Here is a 19,784-nt window from a genome sequence, read left to right as displayed (position 1 = left end):
CTGGACACCCCTTGTCTATACCTTCAAGGACACAACTTCAGAGCACCACCAAGTACCGGGTGATCGTACTGTTTTACCAGAAGGATTCCAGTTAGCAAAGCAAAAATGAGTTTTGCTCTTTGCAGCTCTGTCGTTTGCGAGCTTTTCAGTATCATTAGTATTTTATGCATCTTTGCAATTTCTGATGCAAGCAACAAAATCATTTCTAAAACATCTAAAAGATTTTGTAAAAGAAAAATTTTGCAACATGCATGTGATCCTGTATTGACTACATACACACTGCATGAGAGTTTTTATGTTTTTTATTATAAAACCAAAAGAGCCTGTACATCGAGCATAGGATAATTGCCATTCTTGTATATACTGTTCAGTACAACTTAAGATGAATAGTCTTATTGGTATAGATTTAAATAAAGATCATAAATATTTAGAAGATTGAGCCAAACTGGCCCTGCCAATATTTATATTCACAGAATACAGTCTGCAGAGCATGTCAGGAGAAGCCAGTCAGCTCTTGATTTGGGCGCGTGCGAGGGACAGGGCAGAGCATGGCAAGTATTTCAATAAAGTAAATAACACTTCAAACCTTTCGGTTTGCATGATTCATAAATGTTCTCATTTCTCCAACTGTTGTAAAGTGATGAGGTACATCTCCAGAGTGAAGTTTTAAAAGTTTGAAACAATACTTCCTGTATCCCTGATGGATGTGCCTATGTGGTCTCAGCATCCCCCGGCACCTCCAGGATGAGCGCTGAGGAAGATGAACAGTAATTTATGTAAGAACGCAGCCCTGTCATGCCATTGGTATGGTGACAGCGCCGTTTGCTCGGCTGCGGGTTCGAGTGTGGACACTAGAGTCAGTGAGTTCTTCTCCATGTTCTTCTGTCTTCTTGTCTGCAATGGTGGCGAGAAAACGCAGGGTGACCGAGTCCCACTCCTCTGGCAGCAGCAGAAGCAGGAATCCCAGACAGATGATGCATGTGGCCGCCAGACGGACCACGCTGAAGATCACCTCATGTTTCAAAACATCCACAGCTACAGATAGAGAAAAGAACAGGTCGGAACAAAAGAGGGAGCCACAGAGCATCACAGTGTAAGAGGGCAAGAAGGGTGGGGGGGCACAAAAACAAATTGAGAGTAATTACATAAAGTAAGATAAACCACGGGACACTGTGGCTGTAAGGGATGAGTGTAACAAATGCGGCTATAATCAGCACAAGTGATCCACTTTATCCTCTGTGTCTTTGTGGTCAGGAGCACTGGGACAAGTTGGTATAACCCACTGACCTTCATACAGTTCATCATGGTTAAAGAAAAAACTTGTCTGCAGGCATTTAGTGTCGCCTTTGCAACCTGATCCTCCCTTAGCGAGGTAATAGTTGCAGGGTCTGTTGAGGCGTACTGATGATTTGGTTTCCAGGATGAGATAGACAGATTTGCTGCGTAAACTGTTTGATATAGTGGCCCTGAGTGCTGACCACTCAATACAAAAGCCCCTGAAAGTGTGGCCTTTTACTCATTTTTCACTATCTGGTGAACTTACAGTATAAGGAAGGGATCATAAATTGCACATTGAAGGTAATACTTGGATAAGAATCCTACCTGCATTGCCTGGCACACTGAGCAGTGTCCCTATGGATATGAGAATGGGGTAAGTCAGCACCACTCCAACATGGACCAAAATATTGAACACTGTAATAGATATAAAAGACAAAGTAAAAATACATTAAAGCTTAAACTATTAGAAAAAAATTACCATGAAATATACAGAATTGGCAGAATCAATACATTGTTGGGGCTTGCTATAAAGTGTGCAGATCTTTAAGGCACATAAAGAGCACTGTGAGTTTGTTGCAACCACACAATTATACCTCATGGGCAACATTTCTCTCAAAATAATGATATAAAAACATGGCTGACATGGCTTCAGTTTCAAAGTTTTGTTTTCTTTTATAGTGAACATCTTTGTATTTTGGTTGGTTGTAGGATAAAAACAGCAAGCTGGGCAAAGCTCTAGGAAGTTGCAGTATGCATCTTCTTCTAACCTGTAACATGCCACCCATCAATTTACTGAAAATAATTAAAAAAAATCATCCTCATAAAATCATATGTTAAAAATAAACAAAACAAAAAAGAAAAAAAGGAACTATGCTCATTGATTTTTCCAGATTGTGTAGAAGCTTTCTCACCCAGCCATAGTCCTGCCAGGCCACAGAGATATCCCCAGGGCAGTGAGGAGAAGGAACCCAGGTATTCTACCCTCGTGAAGTAGAGGATAAGGGGCACACAGGAGATGAAGATAAGGTTGAAGAAGCCCATGGTGGAAAGAAAATGAGCTACTTCTCCAAGGCTGGCGCTGCCAAGGAACATCTTGAAAAGCACCTGGATAGTAAATAAATAATAAACTTCCAGTCAGATGTTATTTGTGCATTTCGGTTCAGAGCATTCAAACAAGTTCATCCTAAAAGATGATTGTCAGTCAGACCTTATAGAGAGCTGAAGTTGAAGCAGATCCCACTGCTAATGCCACACCCACAAATGAATCACCATGGAAACCATCTCCATAAGCCATCATGACAATACCTGTGATGGCCATTATGGCTGCAACAATCTGTAAATACAGATTCAGACTAGATGAGTATTATCATTGGATCATTTTTATTTATTTATTTATTTATTGTCTTTTTTTTTTTTTTTTTTTGCATTTTCATACAGACCCGGACACCCATAAACCGGTCCTTCAGGACTATCCATGACAGGAGAAAGACAAATGCCTTGTGGCAGCAGTAGAGGACAGAGACATCAGTGGCGGTCAGTTTCTTCAAGGATAAGAGATACAGGTAGTTGGTCAGTGTCCACAGGATTGAGAAGGGTGCTGTCCTCTTTACAAAAAGCTTGAGAGTCATCCCGTCCTCCCCAAAGAGTTTGCTGCACTCCCTGTTAGAGAGAAACATTGCACATGGGTTAAGTTGGATCAGTCAGCCTTCTCCATACAGAGACTAATGGTTTAGAGCCTGTATTGTGCTCGAGTTGACCCTTTTCCACCAATAGTTTTGTTGTGTTGATTCATTTAAATCATTAACAATTTGCATGTCCAGGTTTTCTTGGGTTTCCAGTTTCAAAACAAGTACATATTTTAAAATGTGTACTTTTGCTATCTGTGCTGAGGAAGAAAACAGCAGCCATAAATATGACATTAACTTGAGTTATGGTTATGGCACTTGCACATGCTGATATATTAATGTTCCTCCCACTTATCTAAATACAACCCAGTATGGAATAGATTATGCAAATAGATTCCACGGTGCTAAAATCTAAACAGCAAAAGTTAGGAATATAAATGCATTATTATAGGCACATCAAGACTTGTAGCTCATGTGATGGAAAATAATGCACTTTTGGTTGGGACTTTGTTTTTGTCATGATGTGTGTTTTGTAATCTTAGTTTTGTAAGCTCTTGTTTTGTATTTTAGTTCTAGTTTCTGTTGGAGAAATTATTATGAGTTTGGTTTGTATTAAGTATTAGACATATATGCATTGATTTGCTGGCTCCAGCATGTGCTTGTATTAGTTTATAATAAAATGTTCATTGTAAGAAGACAGTTGACTCTTAGATGTATTACAACTTCTCAAGACCAGAGTATTTTCCACCACAGTTTCCTGTTTTAGTTTGTTGTTTTCCTTGTTTAGTTCTCTCATGTCTGGTTTCCTGTTTATTAGTTCACCTGGTCTCATTTTGTTCCTGTGGATTAATATTCCTTGGTTTCTGTTCCTCATTGCTGGTTCATTTTGTTAGCTTCCTTTGTTCCTCTGTCAAGTTCATGGAATAAATGTCTAGATGCAACATTCCTAGATCTGGGTCATCACCTCCACTGCCACTTCATGACAGTTTTGATCGTTATCATTATTAGGGCAAAAAGGTTATTTATATAAAAACAGGGGCATCTTAAAAAATTTAGTCATGAAAACTGAACAGAAAAACTTCAGTCGTTATAAAAAAGCTGACTCTGGCCGATGGATTTATTTTGTTACTTTTCAGTTTGTGCAGATATATTTTAATACATTATTCTTAAACCGTTTTTTTTTTTTTTTTGAGAGGCTTACCTAAATTTCTGTATGGGGGTCTGTTTCTCCCGTGTGGTGACAACATGACCCGAGTAGTAGATGGGAAAGAACAGGATATTCCAGTTGCTGCTGAACCAGGAGATGAAGAAGGGACAGGAGAATGACTGGAAGGTGAGCTTCACCACCTGAGTGGTACCCACCCAGGAGGAGGAAACACACAGCACCATCAGAAGACCGCCCACCACCTTCAGAGCTGTGTTGGTACATGACTGGTAAAACTGGCTCTCTTGACTGGTATCGCTGCCTGGAGTCTCTGCATGAGACTCTGAACCATCTTCTCCTGAAGAAAAAAAAAGAGGGGAAAATTAAAACCATTTCCTTACTTCAAGGTCTACTGCTTGCTTGAACTTCTCACAAGTGCAACTATCTGTTAGTAGTTGTTTTTCAATAGTTTTTTAAATTTTTTTTATCCCACCTTGGCAAAACTTAAAATATTCTGTGTTTTTTTGTACAACTGGACGAACACTACGTTGCTGCCCACAGTTTGACTCTCTGGCTTGTGTCCCAGCACATAAGCCTTTATTGATCAGTCGTCCTTAGTGATCACTACTTCAGTTTGCATTTCTTGCTGTAGAGGCACTAACATATAAGACCTGTTATGGCTTTATTCAAAATGTATCGGGTTAGCATGTCCAGTGTTCATGTCATAAATAGCATTGCTGCCTCATGATGTGGTAGGTACTGTAGACCTGTCGTAGGCAGGTGTGCACAGAAACATGATGCCCAGCAAGAGTAAACCTAACCACATGACATTCTGCAAGAAAGTCATGTCAACCTTGGCACTTATGGAACCCTGCTGGTACATTCCTGTTATAGATAGATGGATGAAACAGGCTTTAATCTTACAGCAGTGATGCATGTTAGGTCTGGCTCTGTGCCCTCATGGATTGCAAGAATAAGTAGCTTCCAGACCCTTTCTGTGCTTTATAAAACACGGAGTGCTGTGTGTAAAGAGCATTTCCGGAGAGAGCTCAGATCCATTCTTTACCTCTCAACAGTGTGATCAATTTACACCAGGGCAGGAATAAAAGATGACATGTGCTGGGTGTTCGCTGCCTGCTCTCTCTTTGCAAGCTCAGCACGTGAAGCTCTGCCATTCCCACCATAGTTACAGACACTACAGTCCCTGCAGATGCTGGAACTTGTGTCTCCTCTGTACTGTAGCAGGGCATCTCAGGGGTGCTCATTATTGCATCTGATAGTCTTTTGTTTGCTTTCTGCAAAGAGATCTCAACACGCCAAGCAATCAGAGCACAAATATGAAAGTGTATCATACTCACAAATAAATAGTGCTTTCTTTCATACAAACAAACTTACATAGTGTATCCAGTCCCAAACTGTCAGATCGAATAACTGATGTTTGGAAAGCATCACTGTTGTAGATTAACTTTAGTAAAGCAATTAAGGTGGTCAAATTTCACTCTGTATTATCTATCTGCATCGTCTTTCTTTGCAGAACACAGGCAGGGAAGATGGCATCAAATTTTCAGACAGTAGATAAGTAGCTTAAGTCATGCAAAGTGTTCTGAAGTCTTGCCAAACTTGCTCTATAGACCAAATTAATTTGTGAGGCCATTGCTGGCATCCAGTAAAAGTACTAAAGAGATGACTGTAAGTGCATCTAAGTGATCACAGACAGTCACATCTGTGGTGTAGCAAGTACTCAGGTGCTTGTAAATTTTTTTTAAAAAAAAGTCTTTTTATACCACAATGTAAATGTTCTTTGCAAGTAAAAGTCCTGAATCTAAGACATCAGTTTCCAGACAAGGCAGTTTCCAGAAAATTGTCACTGACACATTACAGTGTGTTATATCACATCTGTCTACATTGTATATAGATACCATACATCGAGTACACAATCGCCATCCCATGCAAGAATAAACGTTAATTTCTTGTACACATTTTAGAAATGAATATCCAGAGTTTCACCTAGGAAGAGACATTAGACATTCACTTCACAAATTGCTTGTCATTTTTAACTATTTACTGTTACCTTTTTCTCCAGCTCATCACATCAGCCTCTGCTGCCGTTTCATGCACGTTACAAACATTTTTTTTAACTTTTATTACCTTCTGCATCTAATGAATATTTATTGTTACACTATCCATGCACCTTGTTCAGTAGAAAAGGGCATTTAGTCAGTCCGATTTGATCAAATCACACACAAATATGGACGCATAGATTAACTTTACACACGGACACAACAATGATTCTTAATCAACCTAATGGAGCTACTGGTTGCGACTGTAAGTGGAGAACTGAGGTCATATGCTTTTGCAAAAGACAAAAAGTATAAATTTTTTTCATTCTTTTTCTTTATAACTTTTCGTTTTATTCTCCAATCAAGATAATTTGTATCTCAAGGCGGGACAAAACTTATAGCTTTCGGTGTTGGATTTGAGCTCTTCTGTGTTGAAATTAAAGCTACCACACAGCAATCTGGTGCCATGGTGCAGTAATTTCATAACTTTACTATTCCCTTGCTTCATGAGAGCAGCGCTAATGAACAAAATCATTTTGCTGGTTAGTTTTGCTGGGAGACACGCAGGATTGCTGCTTAGATGTACCACAAATGTCCATGTTAAACTGTAAAACTAAGAGTTAATATCAACAACACCAATAAATTAAGCACAAAATATGATGATACCAGAGAAAAATTTTCTATATTATTGCAATGTTCTCAAATACATCAGTAAATAGCTTTAAATTCAAACACTGAATAAGTGATCACAATACGAGATAGTGCATATGAAAGTGTCGTCAGAAAACACTGCAGTACAGGCTCATTAACTTCTAGCTCCTGTTTAGAGAGCTTATAAAATCTGTGTGATGCAGTATGCTGCTGGAACCTCACATTTCAATTCATTCTGCGCTTTATCCCCACTACAGATGCTGCATGCCAGTACCGCTGATTGATGGAGCCCTGCTGAATCTAATAAGAAGCTCACAGTCATGTCTGCAGCGTTAGTCAGGCTTACTACAGGCCAAAAGAATTAGGTCTTTATCCAAATTAGGTTGGAAGATGTGGTGTGGATATAATGATACTGATTAAGAGTTGATCAGAGGTATCACTCTGTTATAAAAGTTGAAGGTGGAGGGGTTTGTGAGGCTGCTGCAGAGGTGGGTGATAAATGCAGTCGAAAACAAGGCAGTGCCAAACAACTGACTGTAGCGGGCCATGTTGCTTCCATGCCTCCAGTCAACGTAGTTAGCTTTTAAACTCTGCAAAATGTAAGTAATTTATCTGACAACAGACACTGTAAAACTTTTAGATATTTAATTCAATGGATTCCTGCACTCTGACTTGATCTCAATGTTTCAAGTAAATACTGTCCAGACTGAAGTAGAAAGCAACCTTTTCATTCAAATGACCCTTCAGAGCATTTAAAAAAGATAGAAATTAAAGTACTTCATAGTTTTAAAACTCATGCTAGCTCATAGCATATGTATATAGTGTAAATGGCATCTTGGGCCTCTGGTTCTCTCAGTTTACCTTCAGAGTTGGGGCAGGTCAGGACCTGAGTGCTGTATGAGCTGAGAGGAGCCACTCGGGCTGAGTGCTTCTTCATTCTCCACTGGGGGCACAACACACTGTCCTCCTGTGGAAGGTGTGTGTGTATATGTAATTGAGGCAAGAAGTGTGTCCAGGTTGATGCTGCTGGACGCTCAGCAGCTTCTTCTGCTAACCCTGTGCATCCTCAGACTCCTCACTCCTCCGCTCCTTCTTCACACTCCTGATTGGCCCGTTCCAGAGGTAGATCTCTTTTAGCTCTTCTTCCCAGCACTCGTCTTCGGACTCTGGTGCTTTCCAGTCCAGCACACCCACTGTTACTGCTGCTCTCCCTCTGTCTGAAAAGTGACACAGCTCAGTGGGGTCTGTACTGTTGCACTGTCATGCCACGGTCCAGCATTGCCACTGTCTCTAAGGGAGACTGAGCTTAAAGTGTGTGTGGCATGGCGCAATCACTCCACTCATCTCTTTCTAACCTCCCCCCTTCTCTCTTCTCTCTGTCTCACTCACTTTTCCCCTCCTCTTCGATTGCTCCACAAATCAGCAGCTTTGTTTGGAAGGTAACCAAGCAGCTCTGGCAAATAATGCTGCGTTAGCTGTGCCCCTTCCTTTCCTCCTCCCCTCTCTTTTCTGCCTGACCAGTCTCCCTTCACTTCTTCAACTCTCTTGTCTTCTGTCTTTCTTTCTTTCCATGGCACATCTCCTGCTCTTGACTACCCCTTGAGAGTCAGATTATTTGTAGAGCTCGCTCTCATTGCCTCCACCGCTGCCACATTAATCACTTTAGCTCCAAAATAAAAAAAAAAAAAAACTACTGCAGACTGAATACCCAGATTTATTTATTATTTTAGTTTATTTGACTTTATATTCTTTATTTCATATATTGTCTTTTTCTATTGACACTAAGAATTATATATATATATATATATATATATATATATATATATATATATATATATATATATATATATATATATATATATATATATATATATTTGTATGTTAGCATATGCAACAGAGCTGACAAAGTCGACTTTGACTTATTTGTGACCAAATGGGAATAACTCACTTTACAAAAAATACAGAAGAAAACATTTTTTGTCAATAAGAACAGAATTCACCAGAAGGCTAAAAGAATAATAATAATAATAATATAAAACAGACACTTTAATCTAAGTAGCCAGCATACTCTTATCTTCCAGAACCCACATCATCCACAGAAGAAAGCATTGATTGTAGAGAGCTCAGTCAGAAACATCAGCTAGGAACTGCATCGTATACTGTCTGGTATAAAGTGACAAAGTTAAATTTCTAAATTACTCTCTTTTCGCTGTTTTTATCCTATTGTATTTTTGAGCAGGATCTCCCTTGTGAGTGGAGTATTTCTATATAAAATGTAGGCATTATAGTGCAAATGGTATATGGTTTGAGGATGACCAAGTGATTCAGCCTCAGGACTGTGGTCAAAAGTTTCCATTTCATGGAAAGCCCTCCACTGATCCAGTCTCCATTTGCAGCTTATTTACCTGAAGATTTAATGGACTGAAATATTACCAGGACCAGACACATGATGCCAGACAGCTGCTAATAATATCTTAATATAGAGGAGTGGTTTTGTGCAAGTCTGAGAAACAAAAAGCACTTGAGGTAAACACACAACACACTGAGCATAAATGGTTGTTTTTTGGGCCGTATGTTTGCACCAAGATTTCTGTCAGCACATCCCCTTTTTGTTTGTCTCTTCTTCAAATGCTCATCAGCCAAAATTCTGGTAATACTACAATGAGCATAGCCAATCAGAAGATTTTTATGTACTGTGCAAGAACAGAAAAAAACCATCTTTGTCTGGCAGTTCATTACAAGACAAAATATTTTAAGTCACATTCTAATAACACCATGAAAATTCATGTGATTTAATGCAGAAATTAATCCTGGGAAAAAAAACTAAATAAATTATTTGCTGTTATCACTTTTTCGTACAGCTACATAGTGCCTGCACACTTTATTATTACAAAATCACTTATTGTTACAAAATTACAGTGACAACACTGCAAAAACATGAAGTGATGTCTCGAGCTTCAAGTAGAGGATAAGTTAGAGGTATAGGTCCTCCAAGAGGGTTAAACTTAAAAATAGCTCTGCTGATGAGAGGAGCCTACAACTAGACAAGGAGGAGACAGAGAAACAACCCAGTCAGCACAGTCTGGGATGCTAATCGCTGGCAGATTAAGAGAAATACCTAGAGTACATGCACCACAGGAGGCCATGGTTCAATCTAAAATATAACATCAAGGACCCAAAGTTTTCTCTCTTTTTCACTTTTCTATGCTGATCTGCCATAATAGAACATTTAATTTCCAAATGACAGATTCAGTGTTTGCATCTTGCCAGTGAACATGTCTGGCACGTCTGTTTGACAGTTCTCTCGCCCAGCACACACCTTTACTTTTTCAACTGGAGTGCACACTACAGCTACAAAACAGCTGGAAAGTTGGATCAACACCTTTGCATGACCAACTAAAAAACTTCAACCATCTAAAACCTCCAGCTGTATCTAAAATGCTGGAAACTGAGCATTTGTAACAAAATGGTCTGCTTACATTATAGATCAAAGTACAACAGAGTACAGTATCCTCTCTCTTTACCTCCATAGCAACAGAGGTTCTCCTCTGCACGGTGACGCACCCAACCCATTCAGGCTCTTTTGTCATTTAGATGAACCAAATGCTCCTCAGTTTATAGTAGACGCAGCTCTTTGTCTTTAGCACATCTCTGTAGCACATCTCTGCCACTCATCATGTCTCATTGAGAACCAGGAGCGAAGAACAGAAACATGGGACACATATTTTAGAGATGAGATGAGGACTTAAAATCTATTAATATATTTCTGGCTCTCAGGTGTCTTCAGTCAGTGTGTTTCCAAGTGTTATCACCTCAATGCAAAGAACACTGAAAGGTGAGGACACCTAGTGGTAAATGCATTCATTTACACCAAAGGGATGCAGGAAAACGGCTTGTTCAAACCATTTAATAACTATGTTTATGAGCTAAGAATTTTAGTCAAGGTTTACAGATTTAAACTAAATACAATGAAAAAAGTCCATCAGGATGTTTCTGATTGTTGTGGAGCGAAAATTACAGCAACTGGAAAGCAATAATTACTGATGACATTTTCAATCACGGTTTTCCTTAATAGAGATGCAAAGGCCCAAAGACATCTTTGTTCACCTGTCCAAAACATAACAGTGTCAAAACTTAAGGTGCACAGTTTGTATAAAGTTGGAATTTTTCATTGCCTGATGAAGATGTAAGATGCAAACGCACACAAAACAGTCACAAAATATGAATGATTTCTGATTCTAACAATGTGTTTTTTATCATTATCAAGCTTTGAGCAGAGTCAATGTTGTGCAGCAATATGTGGTCCCATATAGCTATGATATGATATGATATATGATATATGCTGTGAGACAGTTGGACAGATTTTATTCATCAAATTGATAACTATGCTAATGCTGATTTTTTTTGGTTTGAAAAAAAGAAGAAAAACAAACTTTAAAGTTTCAGACCTGCTCATGCAGTTTTAATTTCTTAACTGTCTGTGATCAGCCCGTTATCAGATGGCCACAAGTTTATGCCAAAACGTCTTGTGCAAGGGGTCCCTATTTTTGTTCATATGAAATAAATTAGCAAGTAGAATAATTAAATGATCCAACAAAATTACAAATAAATAAAGCTGAGAAGTAAATCTGGAAAGAAAAAAAAGGAGCTGGAAAAAAGTGTAGCATTGATGAATAGAATATACGAAGTTATATCACTGACATTATCAGTGTTGTCTATGACAAATTTTATTAATCTGAATCAATGTTTAGCTCATGCATTCTCCATATCAACACTGTCTATGCAGAACTGCTCTGCCTGAAAAGTCCTAACTGGCCACAGTCTCCTGATGTGGGTTCAGCAAGAGCCAAAAAGACAAGCAGCAGTTTTCTCAGACAGCTTGATGCCTAAAACACCTATACATGATTGTCTATACTCCTGTTTTAAGTGGCTCACCCGCGATGTAACCCCTCACATGTGTAAGCCACATCAGATGCAGTTGCTGAGTTACTTTAAATCATTAGTGACATGAAAAATGTAAGATGGAAACAGTTAGGGCCCCCGTGGCCCATCAGGCAGAAGCAATCCCATACAGAGGGGTACAAGTTGACCAGCACAAGTTGTGAAAATGACATCACTGACTGATATTTCCCTGATGGCTGTAAAAGGTTTATTGTCATTCTTAAGATTTATGACCACAAGAGGTCAGTGTTAGGCTGCAGACGTGTCTGCAGTTCAGAAGCTGCACTCAGTATGATGCGAAGACCACAGAAATCCAGACGAGAATTGTGTTCCTACATTATGTCATATTACTTTTGGATCACAACGAGGATCTTGTAAAACATGCTTCCTGGAGTCAAAAATACTAAATGCCCCGAGAATGACAACATCTGAGCAACTGCGCTGTAGCATGACGACAGGTCAGCAGTTTAACAATTGAATTGAAATACTGCATCCATTACTCACAGCGTGTTCTGCTCAAACCCAGCACATAATATTAACAGCACCACAGGAACCATTCAAGCAAAGCTCATATCCCATTCGTTGTGCTGGTTATAAATAGCTCAGAGTGAGCAGGCTTTAGGACCAGGACAGTTCAAAGTAAGTATGTGACCATACAGAGTGTTTCAGGAAGAAAAAGAAGAATTACCTGCTGAGGACAATGTCTATATATAGTTTCAGATATGAAAAGTAAATGAGCAGTGTCAGCAGATGGATGGATATAAAGGCATCTCTAACATCTTCTTGCTCCTGGCTTTTGACTTTCTTTGATATACACATGAAAACTATGCACTGTGATTCTGTCATTCTTGCATAATTTCCCTGAGTGCTTGAATGTGCTTGCTGTCTTGCTGTGAAGCCTGTGGTGTACAACAGCAGCACAGTGTTGGTTGGTGTTACGACCCAGCGGTCTAGGGGTAAGAGCCGCAACATAAAACAAATGTGCCAGACCAAAAAGTGTATTGGGAAACTTTATTGTCCCACAGAAAAATAAAAAGGAATCAATACAGGCCCAATTGGAAGGGCAACATAATACTAGAACAGTAATTTTACCCAAACACAATCAAACACCTTTAACCCAGGCCATTAAACACTCAAAAACAGCAAAGATCCAAGACTACACAAAAGCCAACAAAAACTACAGACCAGGCCTTAAAGGCTCTTCAAAACCAACCACCAAAATACCCAGTCTCAAAGGGGGCAAGCTGCAACCACCACACAGCTGCCCCAGAATGAAGAACTTGGCGCTCTTTTATCCTGGATCGGAGAGGTGTCGAATCCTCATTGGAGCAGGGCTCAGCCACTCAGAGATGCCGACGAGACCAGATGATATGGAGGATCCAATCCAAGCCAGAGGGATGCCAGATGGTTTCCAGGCTGAATGAAAATTGGTTGATGGGCAATTGGGGGCAGCTGTAACACTCCCCCCCTGAAGTTACAAAACATTGTTTTGTAAACATACAAACACAACAAACAAAAAGAAAAAACACTCACGACCTGGGCAGGGCATCGGCAGACATTTTCTCTGGTGTCACATTTTTAGACTGAAATCTGGGACTAACAAAGCTCACCGTAGGAGACATTAGTCAGTCACACAAAACCAGTAGTTTGTTAAAGACTACAACAGGAAGCAGCTTAAACGATACAGAAATTCACTGATCAGAGGCACAACATTTTCTTGTTGCTCAGGAGTCATATAGTCTAGAATACTGTGCAGTGATTTTAACCTTTCAGAATTGGATAGACGAGCGGTCAAGTTACCAAATCTAGATGAACGCAGATGGTCATCTTCTCGGCTGGTCACTTCTTTGGGTTCTGTTCTATGGTCAGCAGTGACGGGCTGCAAATGGTACAGCTTAAGCATGTTTACATGACAGACTCGCGATTTTTGCTTTTGATTAGGGGTTTTGATCACATAGTTGTAATCTCCCACACGTTTATGGACTTCAAATGGACCGTCGTATTTTCCTGACAAAGCGGAACCGAGAACAGGCAAGAAAGGAAGAACTTTGTCACCAATTTGGAATTCTTTAACATTTTTCGAAGTGTCACCAGGAAGCAAGAATTTGTCCTTCTGAGCTTTAATCTCTGACTTTCTGTCAGCTTTCCTACGCATCTGTCCATGTGTGACCGCACAAGCTGGATACAACTTGGGGGTTTTAGAACGAGAATCTGGTGTCTTACTGGGTCATCCAAAACTTCTGAACCTGGAACCACTAAACCACCAGCAATATCATTCCCGATTACCATGCTGATGCCTTTTATGGGCAGGTCTGGACAAACGGCAACCGGAAAGAAGCCAGTGACAAGTTTAGATTTTACGTAAACACGATGTACAGGTCTGGAAACATCCCGCAATTCAACACCACGCAAAACCAAGTTGAAGCCACAAGACGAGTGCTTTGAGAAAGGCAAAGCATTCACAAGAATAAGAGACTGGGAGCCTCCTGTGTCTCTTAAGATGCGAACTGGCTGCAAATCAGCTGGTTTACTTGTGAGGGAAACAAAGCCATCAAAAACGAACGGTTCGAAGCATGAACCAGAAACTTTATCCTCACCAGAACCAAGGACTTTAGAGCGGGGCTTTGTATGAATCAAACCAACCCCCTTAGGCAGTTGGGTACTTAACTGGTTTTTGTGTTTGAGAGCCAAACAGTCTGCAATGACATGCCCAGGTCTGTGACAGTAAAAACAGTCTCGTGTCTCCTTGACAGTGGAGATTTTGATGGGTTGCGCGGGTGGTTCTGGATTAATGCAGGGCTTTTCAGTACCAACAGGAAAGTACATTTTGTGTGTGAGCACATATTCATCAGCAAGTACAGCTGCTGACGTAAGAGACGTCACCTTCAGTTCATTCAAGTACAGCACAAGACGATCAGGTAAACACTTTTTGAACTCTTCCAATAATACTAATTCCCGAAGGGAATCATAGTCATTAGCTTTTGAAGCTACACACCATTTGTCAAAGAGAAGGCTTTTTTCTCTGGCAAATTCTACATAAGTTTGTCCAGCAGATTTCCTCTGTTGGCAAAACTTTTGCCTATATGCCTCAGGAACCAATTCATATGCTTGCAGAACAGTGGCTTTCACTTTATCAAAGTCCAAGCTATCCTTTAGAGGAAGCGCTGCTACTACCTCCTGTGCTTTCCCCCGACAGCTTACATTGTAACAACAGAGGCCATGCATCACATGGCCAGGATAGCGCACCAGCAATACGCTCAAATGCAGAAAAATATGAGTCAACCTCAGACTCCCAAAACGCAGGTACCAGAGCAATACATTTACTCACATCAAAGGCAGAAGATACAGAGGGCTGTATGGTGGAAAGCCCAGCAGGGGTTGATGGTGTGCTGGCACGAGCTTCCAGCTCTAATCGGCGCAGTTTTACCGTTGTTTCAGCTTCTATTTCAAGCTTCCGGAGGTCAAACTCAAGTTGAGCCTGCCGAGATTGTGCTCTCTCTCGGGCTTCAATCTCAAGCCGTGCCAGGCGTACCTTCAGTCGGGCCCTACCAGGGGCATCAGAGCTGCCTGGCGAAAGTGGATCAAAACGAGGGATAGTAACCGGAGTTCTAACCCTGTGATCTCCACCAAAATCATCCTCCTCAGCAGACGTAGGAAGTGTCACTTCCTCTTTTGGGTCACCCCCTTCAGGAGCGCCCTCACACGGCACTGCGTTCACGACTGGCATACCAAACACTCCCAGTGCAACCAACTGTTCCACCAAGCTAGCCTTTAACTCCTTTTTTCTAGCCTGCTTCGGTATCTGGAGCTGATAATGCTCAGCAATTAGCAGCAAATCAGACTTCCGGCAGCTGTCCAGAGCTTCACAAGAGGGAGAAGCAGCAAAGCTTTCCAGGCTAAAGGACATAGCCATGATACACAGATATGACAGACAACAAGAAGACCCACTCCAGGCACAGGGACCCCCGAATACGGCAGATCCCGGACGAGCCCCCACTTATGTTACGACCCAGCGGTCTAGGGGTAAGAGCCGCAACATAAAACAAATGTGCCAGACCAAAAAGTGTATTGGGAAACTTTATTGTCCCACAGAAAAATAAAAAGGAATCAATACAGGCCCAATTGGAAGGGCAACATAATACTAGAACAGTAATTTTACCCAAACACAATCAAACACCTTTAACCCAGGCCATTAAACACTCAAAAACAGCAAAGATCCAAGACTACACAAAAGCCAACAAAACTACAGACCAGGCCTTAAAGGCTCTTCAAAACCAACCACCAAAATACCCAGTCTCAAAGGGGGCAAGCTGCAACCACCACACAGCTGCCCCAGAATGAAGAACTTGGCGCTCTTTTATCCTGGATCGGAGAGGTGTCGAATCCTCATTGGAGCAGGGCTCAGCCACTCAGAGATGCCGACGAGACCAGATGATATGGAGGATCCAATCCAAGCCAGAGGGAGGCCAGATGGTTTCCAGGCTGAATGAAAATTGGTTGATGGGCAATTGGGGGCAGCTGTAACAGTTGGGCTGTACGCGCCTGTCACTGTGGTACACTGTAGCTTTTTACCCAGCAGGGTGTGCACAGGCTCACACACCTTTTGAAATAGACCTTTTAAAATGATATAATTACAAGTTACAGTAATATCTTGCAGGAGTTACAGAGGAGGTTGCATATACCATCACTGCTCCTCCAATGGGAGACCATGAGTTCTCTCTGAAAACACTGTCCGTACTTTGTCTGGTTTACTGTAAATTAACTTCCATTTCAACTTTTCTCTTGGGCACAGCAGTGTTATTAGCTATGTTAATAATATTCAACCAACATTGTAGCCTATTTGTTTAGAATTAAATCAGCTTTCAATCTTGCCCCAAAAAAGGAAAAGAAAAGCCATTATTTTGTGATTGTACTCAAACCCCATCTCTCAATGTAGTCCACAATACCGCTCAGAGGCATCTTTAAATTCACCGCAGATGGCAAGTGGCAATTTTGACAAACTGGCAACAAGATCTTACTAAATATATCATTACCCCATAGGCTTGGCATGATGAGCCTTCTGTTCTGTCTCACCCTTCATGGAAAATGATACTCACTAGGTTGCGAAATATTTGATCCTCAACTCCAAATGTAAACAAACCGTGGACAGTGATGCTTTCATGTAGCAAGTCAAGACTGTGACTGTTCATATCTATCTCCAAGAATAAGTGTGTACATTTAAGATGAAAGCAGGTGTCAGTGGTGGTTTAGCAAAAGTATGAGCTGCACAGACAGCAGAAACGTTGACAAGTGTGCTGAAAGAACGATTACCGTTGACAAAAATCAGAGACACGTATATAGTAGGAGCATATGGTGTATTTCTATCAGAGAAGTGGTTAAAAAAATCCTCCAGCAAAAAATAACCTCTCTATTGCCAGATACAGTAGGTAGAGTTTGACAGTCCCCCACCTGCTCCATAGAGCCTAAATTACATCACAGACAACAATATGCCTTCAAATTTCTGCTGCTGAGGCATCCAGTAGACAAACGTATTACAGACAGATCTGTAAACTGAAAGCATTTAATTTCACAATTAATTCTTGTTTCATTTCAGTTTATTGTGAATAACTGTATATATGCTTCTGTGTGTTCAGTTCTTACAGCTTAAGGAGATTTATTTCAGAGCCTCAAGGCAAGCCAATGAGAGAGATTTAAAATGCTAAAGCAAAGCACTGGAATAAATAAGGATATATGCGTTCAGAGATGTGGACTTTTTGTTTAAAAGTTTTATTGTTGTCTGTAATTGCTCAGAAATTATTTATGCACTGTAACTGCTTACATTTGTCATAATGTGGGGCTTTGCCTTCTAGTCACTTCCACTTATAATTAGCAAAATTCGCACATTTCAGCATTCTGTACTAGTCACATAGTGTTGCTATTTTTTGTTACTTGAACCGATCAATCTGTTTGTACCTCAGACCTCATAAAATAACAAAACATTTTGGTTCACATGACTAATCTGGACATGGATATATATTCTTAAATTAAATATATAATTGCATTCATTGGTTATTTACTGCAGCTGACACCCCTGATAAACACAGTAGTTAATGAGAGATGGACTCATTTGGTTTTCTTCAACTTCTCCCCAAAAAAACCCATTGAGGTGCTTTAAACACAATGAAGGAGCCTCAGCTGGATCTGCTTTTGGCTGGATAAGCCTAAATCTGCATTTCCTTTGAGATTTTCAACAAGGTTATCAGGGTAATGCATTAAGTCAGGGACACGTTTCAGCCGCAGATTTGAGGCGGTTCGAGATTCCATTCCATATTTATGTGTAAGATAGCCTGAGGGAAATGTTTTGGAGCTTGTGTGACAAGTTGAACTGAACAGAGTGAAATGGTATCAGAATGGGACTCTCATACAGAATAGATTAGCAGTTACCAGAGATTTATTTAAGAAGATTGTGCTCTTTCCTACCTTTAATGAAGAATGGCGAACAATGCCACCAATATACCAATTATGAAACATAGAGCTGAGAAGCATTCTGCTCTAATGCCTCAGGCCTTGTGAGGTCCTGCTCTGCACACCTTGTCTCATTTCTCAGAGCACAGGAATTGTCATCATTTTTTCCTGTCATAATCCCACTGGCTCAAGCAATACTTTAATATAAATGGGTAGCAAGTTTTTTAAAGATTACCCCTCAAAGTGCACCATCAGCTCTCTCTTCCAACACATTGTCTTACTGTCAGCAAAAATCTGAATATTGCTCTACCAATCAAACACACATTGACATATGAAAACAGAAAAGCTGCTCAAGCATGGAGATGTGGTGTAAATCACGTCTCAAAATAGCTTAACATGTATTACCGAATCGCTGCAGTTATTCAGAAATAATTGTAGTAAAAAGTATTTGGAGGATCCAGCTTATTATTGGACTGCAATACAAGTAAAGGTTGGATTAAATAGTTTTGAAAATAAATAGAAGAACCAAAGAATCTGTGTGTACACTTGTTTATGACTGCTTTACAGTTGTATTGCATCTCAGTGACAAATTAACCTCCATCTGATAGTACCAGTGATTATATATATATATATATAGATAGATAGATAGATAGATAGATAGATAGATAGATAGATAGATAGATAGATATTTATACTTAATGCAGGATCTATGAATACTCACACACACACACACACACATATATATATATATATGTATGTGTGTGTGTGTGTGTGTGTGTATTCATAGATCTTGCATTGAAATCTATTTGCAAGTGGGAGAAATTTATAAGCATCTAACAGTTCTTCTTTTTTTTCTGTAGCCTATAAATCTTGTTGTGCACCTTACTGCTGCACCGCTATGGACCCCCTACTGAGAATGTGGTCTCTTCAATTCACGTTGTCTGATTTATTACAAAGACATGCGTGGAAACAGTCGCGCATGTTATTCCGTCCTTCCACTTTCTTTTCGTATGTTTTCACTCACTTCTGTGACTGGAGTATCCCGGGTTGTAGCCATAGTAGCCAGTGATCCTCAGAATCCGATCCTCTATGTCGTGCACTCCGTTGGCCGTCACTTTTGGGTTGCTGTCCACGAAGACATCGTGGCTGCCACCAGTCGGCGTCCCCTTGCCCGGCAAGTGCGTGCTCGTCAGGGGCTCCAGCAGGATGCAAGGCTGGTCCCCACTCTCAAGAACACTCTCAACGCTTAACATTGTAGGTCCGAGATCTGAAGATAGACTGAACCCAGATCACCATGCAAGAGACCCTCGAGGGTGCATCAAAAGCAAAAGGAGGACATCTAATTCCACATTCACATTCCTTCAGTGATGCTCCCGGACGCAGAGCAAGGTTATCAAACTCCTGCAGCCTGGCAAACATGAAACACTAGGGGGCGTGTCACTATCACAGCATCACATGATTTGAATCAGCGCTCAATTAATTGGGGAGCAATAAGAGCTGACTAACCATCGATCTTACAGTTATTAACAAACATGTTTGGGTCCTTTCCCATTATGTCTTGTTAAAAATGATACATATGATATATAGTCATTAAGTAAATGTTTTTCAAAGACAAATACAGGGTCATTTAAAATAAGAAGA

At 40.4% G+C, this 19,784-nt stretch overlaps 1 protein-coding gene across 2 annotated transcripts; it reads right to left on the bottom strand.

The window, feature by feature from the left end:
* Nucleotides 1-793: 793 nt before the first annotated feature.
* Nucleotides 794-19,396, bottom strand: slc35f4 (solute carrier family 35 member F4; the record flags this gene model as incomplete). 2 transcript variants are annotated; one of them, XM_079261746.1, is made up of 7 exons in its annotated part: nt 794-1,035; nt 1,603-1,692; nt 2,190-2,382; nt 2,486-2,611; nt 2,718-2,937; nt 4,105-4,405; nt 19,168-19,396. In XM_079261746.1, the coding sequence occupies 7 exons, from the start codon at nt 19,394-19,396 to the stop codon at nt 794-796; spliced, it is 1,401 nt and encodes a 466-aa protein (XP_079117872.1). The 2 variants fall into 2 exon arrangements, with proteins under 2 accessions (XP_079117872.1, XP_079117873.1); XM_079261747.1 differs by lacking the exon at nt 19,168-19,396 and adding an exon at nt 7,620-7,695.
* Between the last annotated feature and the right edge of the window lie 388 nt (nt 19,397-19,784).

Source organism: Telmatherina bonti, assembly GCF_933228915.1.
Source record: "Telmatherina bonti genome assembly, chromosome: 22".
In the NCBI taxonomy this organism is placed as follows: Eukaryota; Metazoa; Chordata; class Actinopteri; order Atheriniformes; family Telmatherinidae; genus Telmatherina; species Telmatherina bonti.
This window is presented reverse-complemented; position numbering and strand designations above follow the sequence as displayed.